This window comes from Dermacentor albipictus, chromosome 6 (assembly GCF_038994185.2).
Source record: "Dermacentor albipictus isolate Rhodes 1998 colony chromosome 6, USDA_Dalb.pri_finalv2, whole genome shotgun sequence".
NCBI classification, from domain to species: domain Eukaryota; kingdom Metazoa; phylum Arthropoda; class Arachnida; order Ixodida; family Ixodidae; genus Dermacentor; species Dermacentor albipictus.
Window position 1 is genome coordinate 47,502,159 of NC_091826.1, and position 18,870 is coordinate 47,521,028.

The 18,870-nt window shown below is 45.1% G+C and overlaps 1 protein-coding gene across 1 annotated transcript; it reads left to right on the top strand.

Annotated features, from left to right (window-relative positions):
* Nucleotides 1-3,027: 3,027 nt before the first annotated feature.
* Nucleotides 3,028-10,347, top strand: LOC139047013 (uncharacterized). Its single transcript, XM_070520948.1, has 6 exons — nt 3,028-3,155; nt 3,245-3,450; nt 3,992-4,105; nt 5,086-5,181; nt 6,789-6,911; nt 9,722-10,347. Exons 1-6 carry the CDS (start codon nt 3,028-3,030, stop codon nt 10,024-10,026), a joined length of 972 nt encoding a protein of 323 aa, XP_070377049.1. The 3' UTR covers nt 10,027-10,347.
* Nucleotides 10,348-18,870: the final 8,523 nt, after the last annotated feature.

Genomic DNA, 18,870 nt, shown 5'->3' on the forward strand with positions numbered 1-18,870 from the left:
CAATAATTCCGATTTGAGCATTTCCTTGCGTACATCTAGGCCCAGTTCCTCACCAACAATCAACAACTCGTCTCTCAGCAGTGTCCTTAACTCCATGACTGCTGCTTTACTGCCTTGATTCTGCTCTCTAAATCTAGCTAGGAAAACACAACCTAGCTAACACACAACAATCTAGCTTCCCTACTGTTCTAAACAGAACAACCCCAAAAATGAAGCCTAGAGAGTCAAAGCAAAAACCAAGCACTCACCGCAGATTCAGCACCATGTCGCAAAGTCCATCTCACCGCTGTCAGTCAGTTGTCAGGATTGGGGGCTCAATCCCATCGTCCGTGGTCCTTTGCCAAGATTGGAGTACGGCATGAATTCGAAGGTAGCTGGCCCACGCCGTCGTACAACGTATTTACGCTGAGGACGTTGATGAAGTGAAGAACTGCTTCTCATCGAGAACGAGGAAAATGGGTTTATCTACAGAAATTAAATCAGTCTAACATGACTGCTTGAGAAAAAGAGTGTCAGTCCAACATGACTGCACGAGAGAAGTGTATCAGTCTAACATGACTGCTCAAGAGAAGTGTGTCCAGCATTCGCACAACAAGAGTTTTTATACACTCGGTCCGCCGGCCATACGAGGCGGCGACTGTTCGTTTACTCATCGCCCACTTGCTGCCGCTCCGCAGAACCGTTTACGTACACAAAGGCACACACATTCCGATGCCCAAACGACGGCGTTGGAGGGGTGCCGTTCCGGGAAGTATCGGTGCCAATCGTGGGTAGCTCGTTGTCTTGCGTCACGCCGAGGCATGGGAAACACCAAAATACGACTTTCCCGCGGCAGCTTGTCGATGCATATCAGATCAGGTCCGCGCTGGAGAACTCCGGAACCATTGTTCGCACACCGAACTCGTTCCGTCACAATGTCGATGGGGCTGGTGGAAGGAGGCGGTTTTCAGCACAAAGGCCGCTTCTTCGAACGCCTCCTAGCTGCAGCGACGGTGAGGGGGAGATGCGCGTCGTGTCGCCCAGTCGTAACTGGGTGGCAATCTTGCCTTGAAGCTCGCCATTCTTAACAGTGGGGGATGCGCGTCGTGTCGCCCAGTCGTAACTGGGTGGCAATCTTGCCTTGCAGCTCGCCATTCTTAACAATGGATGCATTTCACTGGCGAGGACTTCTAGTAATGATACGAATGGCTTCATATCGTTAATGCTGAACTGATGACAGCTGGCAATTGTACGTGTTGGCCCAGGCAGGAATTCTATAGTTCATGTGACTATGAATGAAAGTAAAGTGACAAAAGAGCCTTGAGTGAAATGGAGGTGCGTGGGTTTATTGAAGCGCGAATGACAAATGCCGTTTCTTTTTCTTAATATGAGAGTCAAATTTAAAAACAACACCTAGGAATATAACCAAGTCACTGGCTGAAATTTGATGAGAACCATGTGTTAACGCTAGAGGAGGAGTTAGAAAATATAATTATTTAGGGCCGTGCGGTGCTTGCTGATATTTCTCTTGGATTTTGGAGGTTCAAAGCGTTCGTAACAGGGCGTCCGAGCTAACTTTAACCAGAGTTTAAAAATATGTGAATGCAACGTAGCTGGAAATAACCGAGATCGTTTGTCTACAATCGCTTAGAGATACGAAAATTTATTTCATTCCGCGTAAATGGTTAATTAGTGCTAAATAATTCAACTTCTCATATGTTCTAATCAGATCAAAGGTTGCAATGTAAAATTTTAGAGCGAAATGAAAAACTCCCAATACAGCTTTCTCTTGCTCAATACGTGCTACAAAAAATTGTTTTTCCGAGCGTGAAAGAAGCCAGCGAATACCCGCAAAATCGCCTGGAGCGGCTGGTCCCGCGGCAATGTTCCGTGCATTTCCAAGCTTCTTTCACGCTCAGAAAAACACGTAAGTAGCACGTATTGAGCAACAGAAAGCTGTATCAGGAGTGTTTCATGTCGCTCTACAATTTTCTCACTCCCACTTTTAAGGTAATTATAATATTTCGGAAGTCCAATAATTAATTATGGCTAGTTATCTAATTAGGCGGAATTAAGATATTGTGTGTATCTCCAAACGACGGCAAGCAACATTACCTTGGCTCTGGCCTGCTACGTGGCATTCGCAGCAAGACAACGCTTCTGAAAGATCTCGAAAGCAGCGCATCATTCTCGCGGCGCTGCAAGTATACTTCGCACTCGATATTTCTTTGTGGTGTTATGTGGGTATGAGCCATTCCGAATGATATTTTTGTACAATGCGCCAATGCTGACGATATTGCGTCGAGCGAATTCAGGCTTTCCACCTAAAAAAGGAATTCACCAAGTAAGCTTGTTTATTCTAACGAGTTTCACGCTTGCCAACTTGTCCTTTTTAATCATTCGCACTTACCGTACTTGCACGTGAAAATTGTGACCACGAATGTAACGACAGAGGGAGGGGACGGGCCCCTTTTGATGTCCCAGAAAAAGATATAGTTTACCATTGCAATGGCACGTGATCGCACAAGGAAACGGCGAATGACGAAAGAAGGCCAGATACCTGCAGCACGCTTTATTTATCGTCACTATGAATCGCAAGATGCAGTGAACGTACGAGTGCTTTCGCAATTCACTCGGTGTCAGTGGCGACGCCTTTGTCGCTCTCGGCGAGAACAGTCTTCATCGTCAACAAGGTTATTGGAAAGGCAGCACTACAGAGATAAGAGAGGTTTAGCTTGTCCGGAAAGCCGCCCCGTTAGCGTTGGGGCGTTTTACCGGGTGCGAACTGCGCATGCGCATGACTTTACCGGATACCGTATTGCGTTACCGGATTGCCGGATCCCGGTACCGTCCGCTCCGATCCAGGTGGCCAGATTTTTCTACACCGACGACCGAATAAGCCGAGTCAAGACAAGCCAAAAAAACAAAACAAAGAACTACAAGATGGCTGTCGCTCCCGGCGTTCGCTCGCGCAGGCGATTCTTGCCGAGCGATGATATTATCATTCTACAAGAAGTGTTGGCACACAACCCGTTTGAAGACCCCACGATGTGGGTGAAGATCACGGATATACTTCGCGAACTCACGCAAGTGGTTCGCAATATCCGCAGCGTGAGAGAACGGCTTGACCTTCTCCTCGCACAGTTCTTGCTCGACGACATCAAAAACAGGAAAAAGTAAGTGTTCCAGACGTTTATTACTCGTCGATATCCTAAGCTAACACGTTTCGGCCAAATTTTCTAAACGCGCCTGTTTGCTTTTCTAGATCAGGGACGGAGGAAGAGTACGAGGCTGTGCACAGGCTGCTACAGCAGGTCGCAGACCTGGCACGCGAGTGCAGTTACCGCCCGCCAAGGTCAGCGGTGCGGAGCCACCGCGGCACTAAAAACGCTGCTGCGAGCGCCGCACGGGCAAAGGAGCGCCAGCCCAGCACCCGCAAGACAGCTGCCGTGGACAGCTTCACCGATTGTGGTAGGAGACTTGTTACTTCACTTTTTCTTTTATTCTTCTTTGGGGGAGGGGGGGGGGTGACGTGCATGAGTTGAGATGTTAGCACTTAACTTGATTGCTAAATACAATGCTTCATGCCCTTGTGCCATACCATATGTATTGCTATCTTTATTCATTTCACACCTAAGATTGGTCGCTGTATGGCTTCCTGAAAGATTGCATTCAAGTATGCAAACCATGTTCATTTTATTTAGCCGTGTAGTTGCAGTTTTGAATCATGAGAGCCAAGTAATTACTGTAATTACCATAATAATAATGCCTCAAGCCTGCTATTTTTTATGGGACTGCATTTTAAAATGTGTAAATCATGTAGAACTGTGCTGCTGCTTCCTCTTGAAAGTGCAGTTTTCTCCCACAAATTCTTTAGGCAAACATTTCACCACACGCGCCTCCATATGACTGAACTGTTAGGAACCAGTACAAGGAACCTGCCTTAAGTGTTAGCAAAGCTACTGGTTTTGTTTTAAATTTCATGAAATTTTATGCTCTTTTCTATCTGTAGGGGAGACCAGCGACGCACACATATTCGTACCGGAGCCAGAAGAGGAGCCTGATGACCCGGGCAGGTGGGCCTCAAGCGGATGGCCTGCATCGCCTGAGCCTGAGCCATGTTGTCGTATGTAAAAGTACCTTCTTCTCAGTGCATATGATGAAAGCTCAGTAAAATAGTGCTGCTTGTACTCGATTCTTCAAGTAATCTGTTACCTGTTGTCTTGAGGAAGACATTGTTAATGTGCTCATATAATAGGCGCCACTTCGTGGGTTTCTGCAGAACTCGTTTACTCTATCAGTATCCTGGTGCTTTGAATTCTCAATTAATTCTTCCTCATCTTGTCTTCTGGTTAGCTCAGTCAGTGGAGGAACTCTCCTGGAAAGGCATTAGTCCCAGATTGAATCCCAAGGCCAGGATTAATTTTCTTGGAACTGTGCAGCTTTCTTTAAAGAAAAAAAAAGGGAGGGGGGGGGGTCCTAGTCGCTGTAGGCTACTTTCAGATGGATAACACAATTCTTTCCTTTCATGAAACTTCCCCCACATTGCTGATTTCCACAGAACAGTGCATTTGCTCATACTGTGTTCCGAGTTCGTTGGATAGCAGCATTTCTTGAAGCTAGTCTGGATAATCTCCAGACTGACTTTATGGCCTGCGCGTCGAAGGAACTCCATTAGCTCATGAATATTGTTAGCTTTTTCATGAATGTAGATCAAAATTTGATGCAATGAGTATGAGGCAATAGGTCATTTTGCATACCATTCCAGAAAATAAAGGGTGACCTATATTGAAATAAATACGGTAGTCCTGCATAAATAAGAAAATATTGCCAGACACTGCAATTATTAGCTGTCAGTCAGTAACATAAAACTGCTGATGTGAGTGGCAGATTTAGGACTTCTGAAATATCGGGGAACAATTTTTTTTAGACCCTTAAACATGCAGATAACATTAAAATGTTAAAACACTAAACCATAGAAACAAATAACATCAATTATATTCCTGAATCTATGGAAGCCACATAGAGAGTTCGATTGTACTGTGCAGATTTGTCAATGACCTGATTCATGTGCAAATCTTATACTCCATTTTTTTACACCTCAAGGGCAGCCGGCAAGTCCCAGTGACTGCACACGCGAAAACCCCGCACAGAGGTCACCAGTGGGCACAGATGGCAATGACGGCCGTTTGCCATTGCAAGGTAACTATCTTATTCGTTTCACTCCCTCTTGCACCATAAATAAGGTATACACAGTATATATATACTGTATATACAACTGCTTGTATGTATATACAAGCAGTTGTGTATACAGACTCCCTAAGTGTCGTGAAAGCCTTGTTGTCAATCTGTAAGCATAAAAATCCCGTACTTATTTAGCTCTGTTCCGAGCTGTGTAAAGCTTATCTTGCTAACCATCATATCATTATATGCTGTGTACACAGCCATAGGGGAATCAAGGGTAACGTTCTGGCGGACCAGATGGCCACATCAATTGCATCACATGCTGTTAATCCTACCGCTGCTGTCCCTGTCACAGACCCGAAGCCTTTCTTACGAAGGAAACTGCGAAACCACTGGCAATGCATGTGGAACATAGAAACAAATAATAAACTGCAGGTGATAAAGCCACAATTAGGTTCTTGGCCCTCTGCAACAAAAACACGACGAACAGATTTCCTATTCTGTCATCTCAGAATAGGACACACATTTGGGACCCATAATTTTATACTTTCTAGAAATGAACCTTCAACCTGTGGTAGATGCTGGGAGAGGGTGACCGTCCTCCACATCTTACTTGAGTGTCGGGAAGCCGAAGCTGAGAGAAAGAAACATTTTCCTCTGGCATAGCGCTATTGTATCCCGCTTCACCCGGCTATGGTTCTTGGCAAAGAACCGCATTTTAACGCCAAAGCAGTCCTCAGTTTCTTCAATGGTGTTGTTCTACATGTTATTAGTCCCGTACATTCGTAGTGCTCCCTCTCTTCAGAGGATGCCGCTGTGATAGCAGCATTGCATAACATGCCTCCAGGACCTTGTGTCTCAAAGGCTCTGGTGAGGCCATAGTGCTGTGGCCAGTATTTGATTCTGACATGCTTTGCATATCTTCATTTTCGTAATGTACTTTAAGGCTGATAGTACACGTCGTTAGCCATCGCCATAATCTTACTACATGTAGATTTTACAGCCTTTAGAGCGACTATTTTTTAGGCCCCTTTACAGCCACGTCACATCAACTTAATAGAATGTATCACTCCACTGCGAAATCACTAACACTGGCATGGCACTCTTTGGCCATACCTGGCCCTTGCGCCAATAAAAACCACACATTCATTCATTCATTTCCCTCTGGCACCACAGACACGCTGTATACATTGTGGTACTAGCAGTGCAGCCAGTAATAGTAAGGCCAGTATTTTACGCTTCAATAATATAACTGATTGGATGCTGCCAACTGCCTGCTTAACACATTCCGAATGCTTTCTGTCAGCACTTGCATAAATAATAATCAAGTGAGGCCACATTGGTAATGATGGTAGTTTTTAAACACACTATTGGTGTATGTCATATAACTGTCCCCTTGCCTATAAAAGTATTGTCACACCTATATGGTCATACTGTTTGTAGTATGTACAATTCAGCAAAGCTGCATTAGTCCAGTGAATACTGCATGTCTGAAATTCAAGTGAAAAGCCAATTTTCCGCACGGCTTTACTGCAGTTAGTGCCAGTACTGCCTGATGTTACAGAATTCCTAAATGCACACTCAGGCAATATTAAGGTTAATTTTATTAAATTTTGCATTTTAAGAGCTTCCTGCAAATGCAACGGGCACCTGCCATGGGACCGTGCATGGCAACAGCAGCAACAGACCATTGCCACCTGCTGCCCCTGTACTAGCGACCCCTCGTGTACGAAGGACACCACTGAGAGGTAAATAACTTTCTTCACAAAGAACCTGGTGTCACAAGCGCTTGTCTGCATTACTGACCAAGTCTGGCAGTAGGGTGCAGTGGAATGCAGTGAAGGGCTTCGTGTTACGCTCATGTGTGTTTTGCGCACTGTTGTTACCACAGTCTTCGGTTCCGGTGGCCACTGCAAACTCGTCAGTTGGATTGGTGCATAGCGTAGGCTCGTGCATTGTGCAGTTCGGCACTTGTTTGCAGATAGTTGCATATTCCGACCATGGTTGAGCTTGTGGTTCTGCAGTGTTACACCGGGTGCGAACTGCGTGGTGCTTTCTTTTGCTTTCATTGTAGCAAGTGTGAAGTGTTATTCATGTATGAGTGTACAATTCTGAAAATTAGTGTGAATGCATTGAGGATTGGGCCAGTTCCATGACATGACTGTTTGGTTTTCTGCATGCTGTGCAAGGAGCTGTCACTAAAAAAATTGGGAAGGAGAGCAGGACCGAGCCATGCAGCAAGCAAGGAACATAGAATCATCACGTAGTTAACTATTGCGACCTTAAGAGGAAGGTTTAGCTCAGGAGCTTCAATCTAAATCCACAGAAAATGAGATATCATTTTTATTAGCAACCATTGCACCGAATTTGATGAAATTTGTTGCATCTCAAAGAAAAAGGTTAAATATAATGACTGTTGGTAGTAAGTTTTTTATTTACGCTGTCAATTTTAAAAATAAAAATGGCTCAAAATCCAAAATTTTCTGAAAAGGTTACTGTGAAGTTTACGGCAATGTAGCACAGTAAAGAAAAATTATATAACTCTGTGAATTGCATCTAACTGTACATTTAAAGCGGACATAGTTGACATAGTATGCATGCTTCTGAAATAGACCACTAACATGTGAGTAGGACTTTCGCAATACTCTTATAAACAGTGTAGCAAATCCATGCACAATATAAGTTGATGTCGAATTTGTTTTGAATGCTGTAATGGGCATAGCTTACAGAACTGCGCATCTGTTCTTGGTGCAGAGCTACAAAGTTGTAAACTTCGTGCTTTTATTTTTTTACAAACTTACTAAGTTCTTGAAAAAAAGATTCAGGCCTTAAATCATAGTTTCGCTTCCAACAGTCACTAGACTTTTTTTTCTCTCAAGTGCAACAAATTTCATAAAAATTGGCCTAGTGGCCGATTGTAATACATGGTTTCAGTAAGCGTTTCTGCGTTCTGCGACCACGCTAAAACTTCTACTTTACATTTTTGGGTGAGCTAAACAGTAGTTACTGGCCCGATGTGGCTTCTGATGCATTCAGAAAGGGGAGTTGTATTTAGCATGCGACAGAAAGAGGGTGGTGGGGGTTTGTACACCCAGATCAGGCTGTTCTATTATTTTTTTTCAGTACGGCCATTTATTTGTTTTTAATGGTACCTTGAACAATGTTGCACGTTGACCCCTTAATGAACTGTACACGAGGCATCAATGCATCTGTTGTGCAGGTGCCAGTATGTCGTGAATATGTGGCACGGGGTACCTGTCGGGCATTGTGACACTGTTCAGCGCTCGATAGTACCCGCAAGGACGCCAGTCACCGGATGATTGCTTAGGGAACATATGAAGGGGAGATGCCCAAGGACTGGAAGATGGTTGGATGATACCCAACTCCAACATATGGTCGAATTCCTGTCGTGCCACCACCAGTTTCTCGGGCGACAATCGACATAGTCGAGCGTAAACCGTTGGTCCAGTAGTGGTGATGTGGTGAAACACATTGTGTATTACTGGGGATCCCACTTGGCGCTGGTGTGTCTGGTTAGAAAATTGGCTCAGTATGGAAGTGAAACGAAGAGGGCCTGCTGGCTTGATCAGCATAGGGCTGAGCAGCGTATGTCTTGAAGGCTTGCCTTTTACATCGCTTTGTGACACAGGGTCCTGTAACTTCCGCTTATGCACGTCGACTAACAGTCTGAAGTGGCGCAGAAAATCCGCCCTGAGAATGGCGAATTTCACGTCGGCTACTATGAAATCCATTGTAGCATTCTCTGCAGGTCCAGACTGACAGTTAGGACCTGCCAGACTGACAGATGTGCGTTGCAGCAGTCAGTAACCTACTGGAGCAAAGCTGCGGTTCGCAACCGCTTTCTTGATGCTTGAAACTCATCGCTTTCGAAGGCTTGAAGAATCTGTTCATTTTCACGTACGTTCCCAACGTGCTCTGCTTCACGTTGTACTTGGTCATCATGTGCTGTCGCAATTCGCCGTTCTTCAAAGCCTGCAAAATTTCCACCTTAGTCGCCAAGTTGTTGGCTTCGTACTTCTCCCGCTTTGACGGCGTTGCCATCACCGTAGCACAGGATGCTTGTGGCATGCAAAACATGGTCACAACGAAAAGAGACAACTCCGCAAGAAGAGATGATGCCGACTCGACAACACAAGGAAAAATGGCATCGAAGGCGCAGTGGAGCAAAGAAAGAAGACACTGACATTCGGCGACGCTGCGCTGCTTTACCACACTTTCGTGTAGCGGCAACCGTCAGCATTTGTCTGAATTAAGCGGTGCGGGGCCGAATTCTGACAAATTAACGAAGGTTTGGGCCCATAGACTACCATACACTTTGGCCGGTACCAATAGAGCCATCCGAATTACCCAAATTTTCAAATTAACGGGTGTCGCATTAATGAGCTTTTACTGTAGTGTCCCTGAGTACAAGACACACGTGTGTCCTTGTACTCAATGCTGCATTTGTCACCTTCAAAAAAGCACTGCTTGTGCTTCTAAGCATGAAGTTCAGAAACGTTTCATAACATTTCTTATGTCCCTTGTTTGATTTGTGCAGGCACACGAGGGCATAATGAAGCCACCCTGGCGTATCTGGAGGCCCGGTCAGACCAGGAAATGCAAATGCGCATGCTTGGTCATGAACTTGACCGGGAGAGACTGGCCCTCCAGATACGCCAGCACGACGACAAAATGCAGCTCCACATCCGCCAGCATGACGACAACGTGAGGCTGAGGGAGCAGGAGCTTGAGCTGCGAAAAACTGAGCTGGCTGCACTTCTTGAGGAAAGGCGGAGCAACCAAGTGTACCAGACTGCCCAGCTGGAGTTGATCAAAGCTTTAACGGAAAAGCTACAAAAATAGTATTAATCGTACCTGATGCTCCAGTTTCTTGTTCAGTGCTCTTTTTTCTTTCTTTTCTTACTCTCAATTCACATGCATGACGCTCCCATTTCTTGTCCACTGCTCTTTTTCTTTCTTTTCTTAATCTCGGTACATACAGATCATGGTGCACTATTTTAAAACAATTAAATTAGGGGGTTTTACGTGCCAGAACCAATATTTGATAGTGAGGCACGCCGTAGTGTGGGACTCCCGAAAGTTGCACCACCTGGGATTTTTTAACGTGTACCTAAATTTAAGTACACAGTGTTTTCACTTTAGCGCACTGTTTTAGCATGCTCTGATGGGACAGTGAAGGGTACACTACCTTGCACAAGTTGAAGTGTAGTATCTTTGCTGTGGAGTTTTTAAGCCATAAGAATGAATGCTCGGGTTTTGTGTTTAATTCATGTGTTCCTCATCAGCCACACTGATTCTGCTTATTTAGCGACGATTTATTGAGTTGCCATAAGTGTTCAATGTTTTGCTCATGCATAGAGGATGCCTTGTCTTCAGAATGCACGATGGCCCAATTTTTATTTAATATTTATTTTCTTTTTCTGTTGTTAGTCGGTTCGTACAGATCATGGTGCACTGCTTTAACTGGTTTAGTTTTAATAGAAATCGTTGATGCGCCACTTTGTCAGACACTTTTGCATAATCTAAGAAAATGGCATCACTTTGTATGTTGGTGTCAAGTTAACATGCAAATCATGAATGAAAACGGACAGTTGTGTCTCGCATAAGAATCCCCTTTTGAAAGCCACGCTGGGATCAATTAAAAGCATTTTTATCGAGAAACGCCACGATATGAGAGTAAATGACATGCTGAATGATTTTGCACGGGACACTTAATGACAATCACCACCATCAATCAGCCTATTTGATGTCCAATACAGGACAAAGGCTTCTTACTGTGATCTCCAATGACCCCTGTCCTGTGCCAATAGATTCCAGCTATCACCTGCGAATTTCTTTTCATCACCCCACCTAGTCTTCTGCCGGCCTCGGCTGCGCTTTCTTTCTCTTGGTGCCCATTCTGTAACCCTAATGGTCCACCGATTACCTAACCAACTCATTATATGGCCTGCCTAGCTCCATTTTTTGTCTTAATGCCAATTAGAGTATTGGCTACCCGTTTGCTCTCTTCCTGTCTCTTAACGTTACACCTAGCATTCTTCATTCCATAGCTCTTTGTGCGGTCCTTAACTTGTTTTTGAGCTTCTTTGTCAGTCTCAAGTTTCTGCTTCATATGTCAGCACTGGCAGAATGCACTGATTGTACACCTTTCTTTTTAATGATAATGGGAAGCTTCCAGTCAGTATCTGACAATGCGTGCTGAATGCGCTCCAGCCCATTTTTATTCTTCTATGAATTTCCTTCTCATGATCAGTGTCCCCTGAGTAATTGGCCTAGGTTACCATACTCCTTCACAGACTCGAGAGGCTGACTGGCGATCCTGAACTCTTGTTCCCTTGCCCAACTATTTATGATCATCTTTGTCTTCTGCATATTAATCTTCAGCCCCACTCTTATACTTTCTCTGTTGAGGTCCTAAATCATTTCTTATAACTCGTCCCCAGTGTTCCTGAACGGGACAATGTCATCTGCAAATCGAAGGTTAACGAGATATTTACCATTGATCCTTGCTTCTAAGCCTTCCTACTTTAATAGCTTGAATACTTCTTCCAAGCATGCAGAAAATAGCAATGGAGACATTGTGTCTCCTTGTGTGACCCCACTCTTTATAGGTATCTTCCTACTTGTGTAGGATAAGGTAGCTGTGGAATCTCGGTAGATGTTTTCCAAGATATTTACATAAGCGGTCTGTACTCCTTGATTACGTAATGCGTCTACGACTGCTGGCATCTCTATGGGATCAAATGCCTTTTCTTAATCTATGAAAGCCATATAGAGAAGCCGATTGTGCTCTGCGGATTTAACGTAATTGATGACATGGATACGATCCAATGTAGAGTATCCTTTCATGGAACCTGCCTGTTCCCTTGGTTGACTGAAGTCCAGTGTTGCCCTTATTCAATTGGAGATTATCTTGGCGATTACAAAATACCGGAAGTAAGCTAATGAGCCTATAATGTGTCAATTCTTTAATGTCTTGTTTTGTGGATTAGTATAATATTGCCATTCCTCCAGTTCTCTGGGACCCTTGAAGTCCATAGACAGTCAGATAAAGGGCCGCTAGTTTTTCAAGCATTATGTCTCCTTTATCATTGGATTAAATCGACTGGTAGTCCATCTTCTGCCGCTTTTCCCTGTTTTATGTCTTGCAAAGGCCTTTTTAACTTCTAATGAGATAGGGCAGTACTTTAGTGGGCAATCTTCTTTTGCCAGATTTGAAGATAGGATCGACCTACTGCACTTTCCAATCATTTGGCATGTGACCTACAGAGAGTGAATGATAAAAGGAAATACACAGATATGTAGTAATGGTATGTCTGGTGCCCTTTAACAGCTTGCAATTAATATTAATGGCGCTTGTCGGTGAAGAAAGATTAGTGTTATATAACAAAGATAAAATTTCATCATGAAATATTGTGATAGCAGGCATAGTAGACGGAGTTCTGGCCGGTGGCGTAGGCAAATATGTGCTAAAAACGATGTTGAAGGTGTTATCACATTCGAGATCTCCAGTGGTTTCTCCGAATTCGTTAGAGTGACAACATGATTCAATAGGGTTGACGACCTTCCAAAATTTCCTCGGTTTATCATTTAACAATTTTGTCAAATCGCAGTCGAAAACTTTGTGCTTATCATTGCGCAGGGCAATCGGGCAGGAATTCTCAGCAGTATAATACTACTGCCACGCATTAGATGAGGCTCTCAGCTTAGCAGCACAAAACAAGCGCTGCTTTTCTGCCTTCTTATCTCTTCAGTGCCTCAGTGTACCGTAGCTTTTGGTGGTTTTCATAGAAAATAAATTTCGGAATGAATTTGTTGGATACTCACGTGTTGTTAAGGATGCCTAGTCTTCAGAATGCACGATGCCCCAATGTCTTGTTCAATTTTGTTTTCTGAGTCTCAATTCATACAGATCATGATGCAAACTTTGAGAATGCATGCACAGGGCAGCAAAGTGAACACTACCTTGCACAGGTTGAGGTACAATATCATTGCTGTGATGTTTTCAAGCCATGAGAATCAATAGCCACATTTTATGTTGAATTCACGTGTTCCTCGTCGACCACGCTATTGTAATTCTGCTTATTTAAAGATTATTTATGAGTCATCGCAAGTTTTCAGTTCTTTGCTCACTTGTTGAGGATGCCTAGTCTTCGGAATGCACGATGCATCAATTTTTCATTCCCTGCTTATTTTTTTCCCCTCTTTTCATAATCTCAGTTCACGCAGATCATGGTGCACTGCGTTAGAATGTTATGGCAGTCAAGTGCACAATGTGTTGCACAGGTTGAAGTACAATATCTTTGCTGTGATGTTTTTCAAGCCATGAGAATGAATAGTCACATTTTATGTTAAATTTTATGTTCATCAACTGTTATTCTGTTCTGTTATTCTGTAAACTGTTCTGTTTATTTAAGAATTGTTTATTGTGCCATGTGTTCAGTGCTTTGTCCATGCAAATCATGGCACAATTCTTTAGGAAGGGCACTGAAGTGTACACTGCATTGCAGTTTGAAGTGCAATATTTTCACTGTTAATTACATCTCTATTAAAATATTTGTCTGAGTATTCTTGTCCGTTGTCGTGCTGCCATGTTGCCAGGAGGCTGTTTTCATGATATGCGAAGTCCATCTCTTGTTCTGTTTTTTCCCTTCATTTTGAGTTTGTACAACTACATGTAAAACACTAACTTGTAGTCCTTGCATGTCACAGATGTACTAACATGTGGGGCATGAACAAAGTAGCTCATTAGCAAAAGTCATGTTGGAATCAGTCGTTATATTTTCCTCTACAGATCAACATGTTACTATGCAGCCTTCTCTGTGTTAACACGCGTGTGAACCTTAATTCTAATCAATTTCTGTGGACACAATACAAGCAACATACAACATTCAGAACTTTCTTGCTACTTTTGTGTTGCAGATTATGAATGTTTCAGTAACTTGCCGACATTCACTCACATAAATTCAATTTAGCTTTATTTTCATTTGAGACAAAGGTTTCTGGACCAAAAGCTGCTTTTTAGCAGCTTCACCAGGTCCAGAAACACAGGCAATGCACAAAACAAACGTCCAAAGAAAAGCCACACAGTAAACAGAGTAACACTAAAAAACATAACACGCAAAGGGTCTCATGCTATACATGCCGAAGTACATCATACACAAACAACAAAGAAAAAATTGTACATATTGTTACAGAGTTAAAAGCAGTCAGACGTTATTTACAACTTAAGACGCGTGACGTGGAGCACGTCGGAGCGATGCTGAGCCACGGTTGGCTCAAGAGGGGTGATTTTGTACGTGACATCAGTTACTTCATGCAAGACACGGTAAGAGCCAGAATAGCGTGAAAGTAACTTCTCAGAGAGGCCAATGCGTCGCGACGGCGACCAAAGGAGAACCAGGGTGCCCGGTGTGTAATGGACGTCACGATGGCGGGCGTCATATAAGAGCCGCTGATTGTCCTGCGACTCTACAAGTCGATGTCGGGCAATATGGCGTGCTTCTTGAGCTTTGAGTATGGCTTCACGGGCGTACTCGGACGTGGAATTCAGGCTAGCAGGCAGGATGGTGTCGAAAGATAGCGTAGGGTCGCGGCCAAACAAGAGGAAGAATGGACAGAAGCCGGCGGTATCATGGCGTGACAAATTATAGGCGAAGGTAACGAACGGCAGCGCAACGTCCCAGTCGCGATGGTCAGCGGATACATACATGGACAACATGTCAGTAAGGGTGCGGTTAAGGCGCTCGGTTATACCGTTCGTTTGTGGATGGTAAGCAGTAGCAAGTTTGTGTTTAGTCGCGCACAAGTGCAGAATGTCGTTGACAACTTTAGAAAGAAAGTAGCAGCCGCGGTAAGTGAGGAGCTGTCGAGGGGCGCCGTGGTGAAGGACAACATTCTCTAGGAGGAAGTCGGTGACATCGGTTGCACAGCTTGTCGGAAGAGCCAATGTGATTTCATATCGGGTGGCGTAGTCTGTTGCTACAGCAATCTACTTGTTTCCCGAATCAGACGTAGGAACAGGGCCTACAAGATGAACACCTACACGGAAGAATGGTTCTGATGGTACGTCAAGTGGTTGAAGACGACCAGCAGAGTGTGGTCGGCTTTTTTTCGTCGTTGACAAAGGTCACACGCAGCAACATAATGGCAGACGTCATGGTATAGACCAGGCCAATAGAAGCACCGACGAACGCGGTCATAGGTCCGTGACACGCCCAGGTGACCGGCAGTCAGGACATCATGAAACTGGGCGAGAACAGTCTGACGCAGATGCTCGGGCACAACGAAGAGTCGGGCAGGGCCGTCCGGGCGCATGTTAGAGTGTGGTACAATATACCGTCTTGGAGTTCAAACATGCGAAAGGAAGGATCGGGCGTCGTTGAAGTGAGCCGTTGAATAAGGTCTTGTAAGGAGGCGTCCCGACGTTGTTCGGCTCCAATATCGCGAAAAGCAGCCAGAGAGAGAACGGTGACAGGTATGCCAGCTGCAGAAACGTCGGGAGGGTCGACAGGATGGCGCGACAAGCAGTCCGCATATTGATGTAACCGGCCGGTCTTGTATACAACTGAGTAGTATTCTTGAAGGCGCAGAGCCCAGCAGCCAAGGCGCCCGGAGGATCTTTCAGGGACAAAAGCCAACACAGAGTGTTGTTATCAGTGATGACTGTGAATTGGCAGCCGTACAAATAGGGGCGGGCATTCAGGCTGCGGGTGCGTACGACAGTGCTGGACGGAGTGTAGTCAGGTCGATTAACTGAGCAGACGTTGGTCAAGCCAATGTTTGCCAATTCCTGGCACACGATGGACTGTATCAGTGAGAAGGTCGCTTGGCAATTCTAGGGGCCATGGGTTGGGGTTGTGACAGGAGATGCGGCTTCTATTTCACGTCGGATGACATGTAGGACGTCATCAGCGCGATCAGACGTGGGTGGACTGCGGAGGTCTTCGCAGGTGGACGTAGCAGCCGCGTTGGGAAGGCAGGGAAATGGCTGGGCAATATGGCGACTCTTGGCTTCTTCAAACCGCCGGCATTCGGTAATAACGGCTTGCACAGTGGAAGAATTCTTGAAAACAAGGAGGTGGAAGGCATCATCTGCTATGCCCTTAATGACATGTGCAACTTTATGAGGTTCGGACATCTTCGGATCCACTTTGCAGCACAGAGCGACCACGTCCTGGATGCACGTGAAGTAGGATTCACAGCACGTCTAGACACGCGAAGCGAGGTCTTTTTGGGCGGCGCGCTGACCTCCAGCAGGCTTGCCAAACAAATCTTTCAGCTTCTGTTTACAAATGTCCCACCTGGTAAGTTCCTCCTTGTGGGTCTGAAACCAGACGCGTGCCGTGCCCGTGAGGTAAAATATCAAATTAGCGAGCATGATGGTTTGATCCCAGTGGTTGCTGGAGCTCACCCGCTCATTAGGTGAAGCCAGTCTTTAACATCACTGTCGTCGGTGCCAGAAGAGGTTCCTGGGTCGCGGGGTTGTGCTAGAATGACTGTGGGCATGGGTGCCAACGGGCCCGAAGCATCCTCGCCTTGTGCTGGCATTGTAGATGCAGCCAAGGAGCGCCCGCTGCATAAATCCGTCTTGATAATGATCCCGCAACCTCCACCAAAAACATTACGGGGTTAAAAACAGTGAGACATATATTTACGGGATATTTACAATAATCGTAGTGGTTGACAAGATGGTAGACAGCACGCGATGTCCACAGCATCGTCGTCTTCCGACCAAGCTGACATCATCATCTTCGTCAGCGTGTCACAATATGTATGGTAAACGAACGTACTGACACTTTTCATGGAGCAGTTTGTTGTAGAGAAATGAGATGGCGCACCGCACGTCTCCTCAGAGACAGCACACGAATATGAAACCATTACCGCTTCCACCTTGCTTCTGTACAATCAGCTGTTGGAAATAGAACTGAGTTTTCACTAGTGCACTGTGCTCCAATCATGTGGATTGAAGACGTGCAGTAGTTGGCTGTAAAAGTGGTGGCTGGCATACTAAGGAATGGAATGAATCTGTGCAGCGAAATTAGTGGACTGTTGTTGCAATTGTCCGCACATGTTACCGGCACTTCAAGATGTACGGCTTTCTTTGGGGATACAGAAATTTGCTCATCCACCAGCGTTGTATCGCTAACCTTCAAAGAAAGTGCTTCAGCCCTGGGATGTCGGCAAGAGTCAGTATCGCTCGCTAAACACAGACAAAGGGAGTAGCGCCGCTTCATGTCATAGTACGTTCCTGCACAGTATCTACAAACATCTACCCCAACTGGCACGCAATCTTACACCCTCTATTGCCAACGTGTTAATAAGTGAATGGGCGCACACTCGAATATGCATGCCATACACGCACAGTAAATAAGGGACTGCAATTATAACACACGAATGGTCGAAGCAGAATGCTTTGTGACGATCCACAAGAGTAAGCGAGCTGCTAGCAATAAGACACCTTTGCTACAAGACATTACAATGTACAAAACAGCCACGTTTCAAGCCTCGCGCGCAGCAAGAACAAATTTATCGGAAGTGAGCACAACCAGAAGTGTTTAGGCAGAAATAATCAGATGGTGACCGCACCAAAGAAATTTGAGTCAGAAATGTGACAAGTCGCTGCTTCAAACATTTGCCATATAAAGAACGAAGAGCAAAACAGTAATCCTGATTCAATTCATGAACGGAAAGTTTGGATAGCTTGGAATATGTATTTAGCCTTGCTTTTAACACAAGCACCATATACGCTGTTTGGACATAACATAATCAACTTCCAAAGCATTTTTACATGTTCTCCGAAACTGGAGTGAAAGCTTCGTGTCATCCACCCAGTCACCATCTATGACACCTTCCAAAAAAGAGGTTTGCTAAGCCACACCAGCGTCATACACACCCACTGTAAACGTGGAGGCAACGGACGCAGTTGAGGCAAGCAATAGATGCGTCGCCACGTGATCAAAACATGGCAGCGGCCACGGGACTGCCATGAAAAGGGTCAATAAAAGAAATTCGCATCATTTAACATGCGAGCAATGCAACAATGGCAGGCACGTTACGTTTTCAAATTTACAAATATACTGCAGCAGTCATTCATTTGTGAAAACTATTGTGTGATCATACCCAGTCAGAATAAAGGAATACAGTGAAAGCTCGTTAATTCGAACTTCAATAATTCGAGTTTATGGATAATTCGAACTGTACGATTTGGTCCGGCCAAGCTCCACAGAAGTGTATGTATAAAAAAGTCCGTTAATTCGAACGCGAGAAGGTTCCCTCACGGATAATTCGAACTACGCTCGCCTGGCACACGGCCAGAGAAACGCGCCTACTGCCTACACACGAGGCTGTATTGCCTCCGAAACGGAGAGAACGGCGAGAGAAGGCAAAATCGGAAAAAAATCTAACCGACGCGGGGTCAGCCAGAAGGCAGCGGCGGCTGCCGCCTCTCCGTTCTACGTAACCTCCGAGACTTCATGCCCGTTGCGAATTGCGGAGGCTCTGCAAATCTTGCACAGCTGCTAATGTTGTGCGGAGATGGCACGGCAAGCGCCATCGTAACACAGCGAATCAAGTACGTCGCAGCTGCGCGTGCAATCAAGAACCAACGAATCAGGGCCTTCGCCACCTTCACATTTTCAGCGTCTTTGTCTCGGCAGTCTTCATCGGTTGTGCACGTCTGTTTTC

Excerpts from the sequence above, each read along its gene's own strand:
- LOC139047013 (XM_070520948.1), top strand. The coding sequence starts at position 3,028 with ATGTGGGTGAAGATCACGGATATACTTCGCGAACTCACGCAAGTGGTT. Across the intron at positions 4,106-5,085 it reads TGAGCCTGAGCCATGTTGTC|GGCAGCCGGCAAGTCCCAGT; the intron begins GTATGTAAAAGT and ends TTACACCTCAAG. Across the intron at positions 6,912-9,721 it reads ACGAAGGACACCACTGAGAG|GCACACGAGGGCATAATGAA; the intron begins GTAAATAACTTT and ends TGATTTGTGCAG.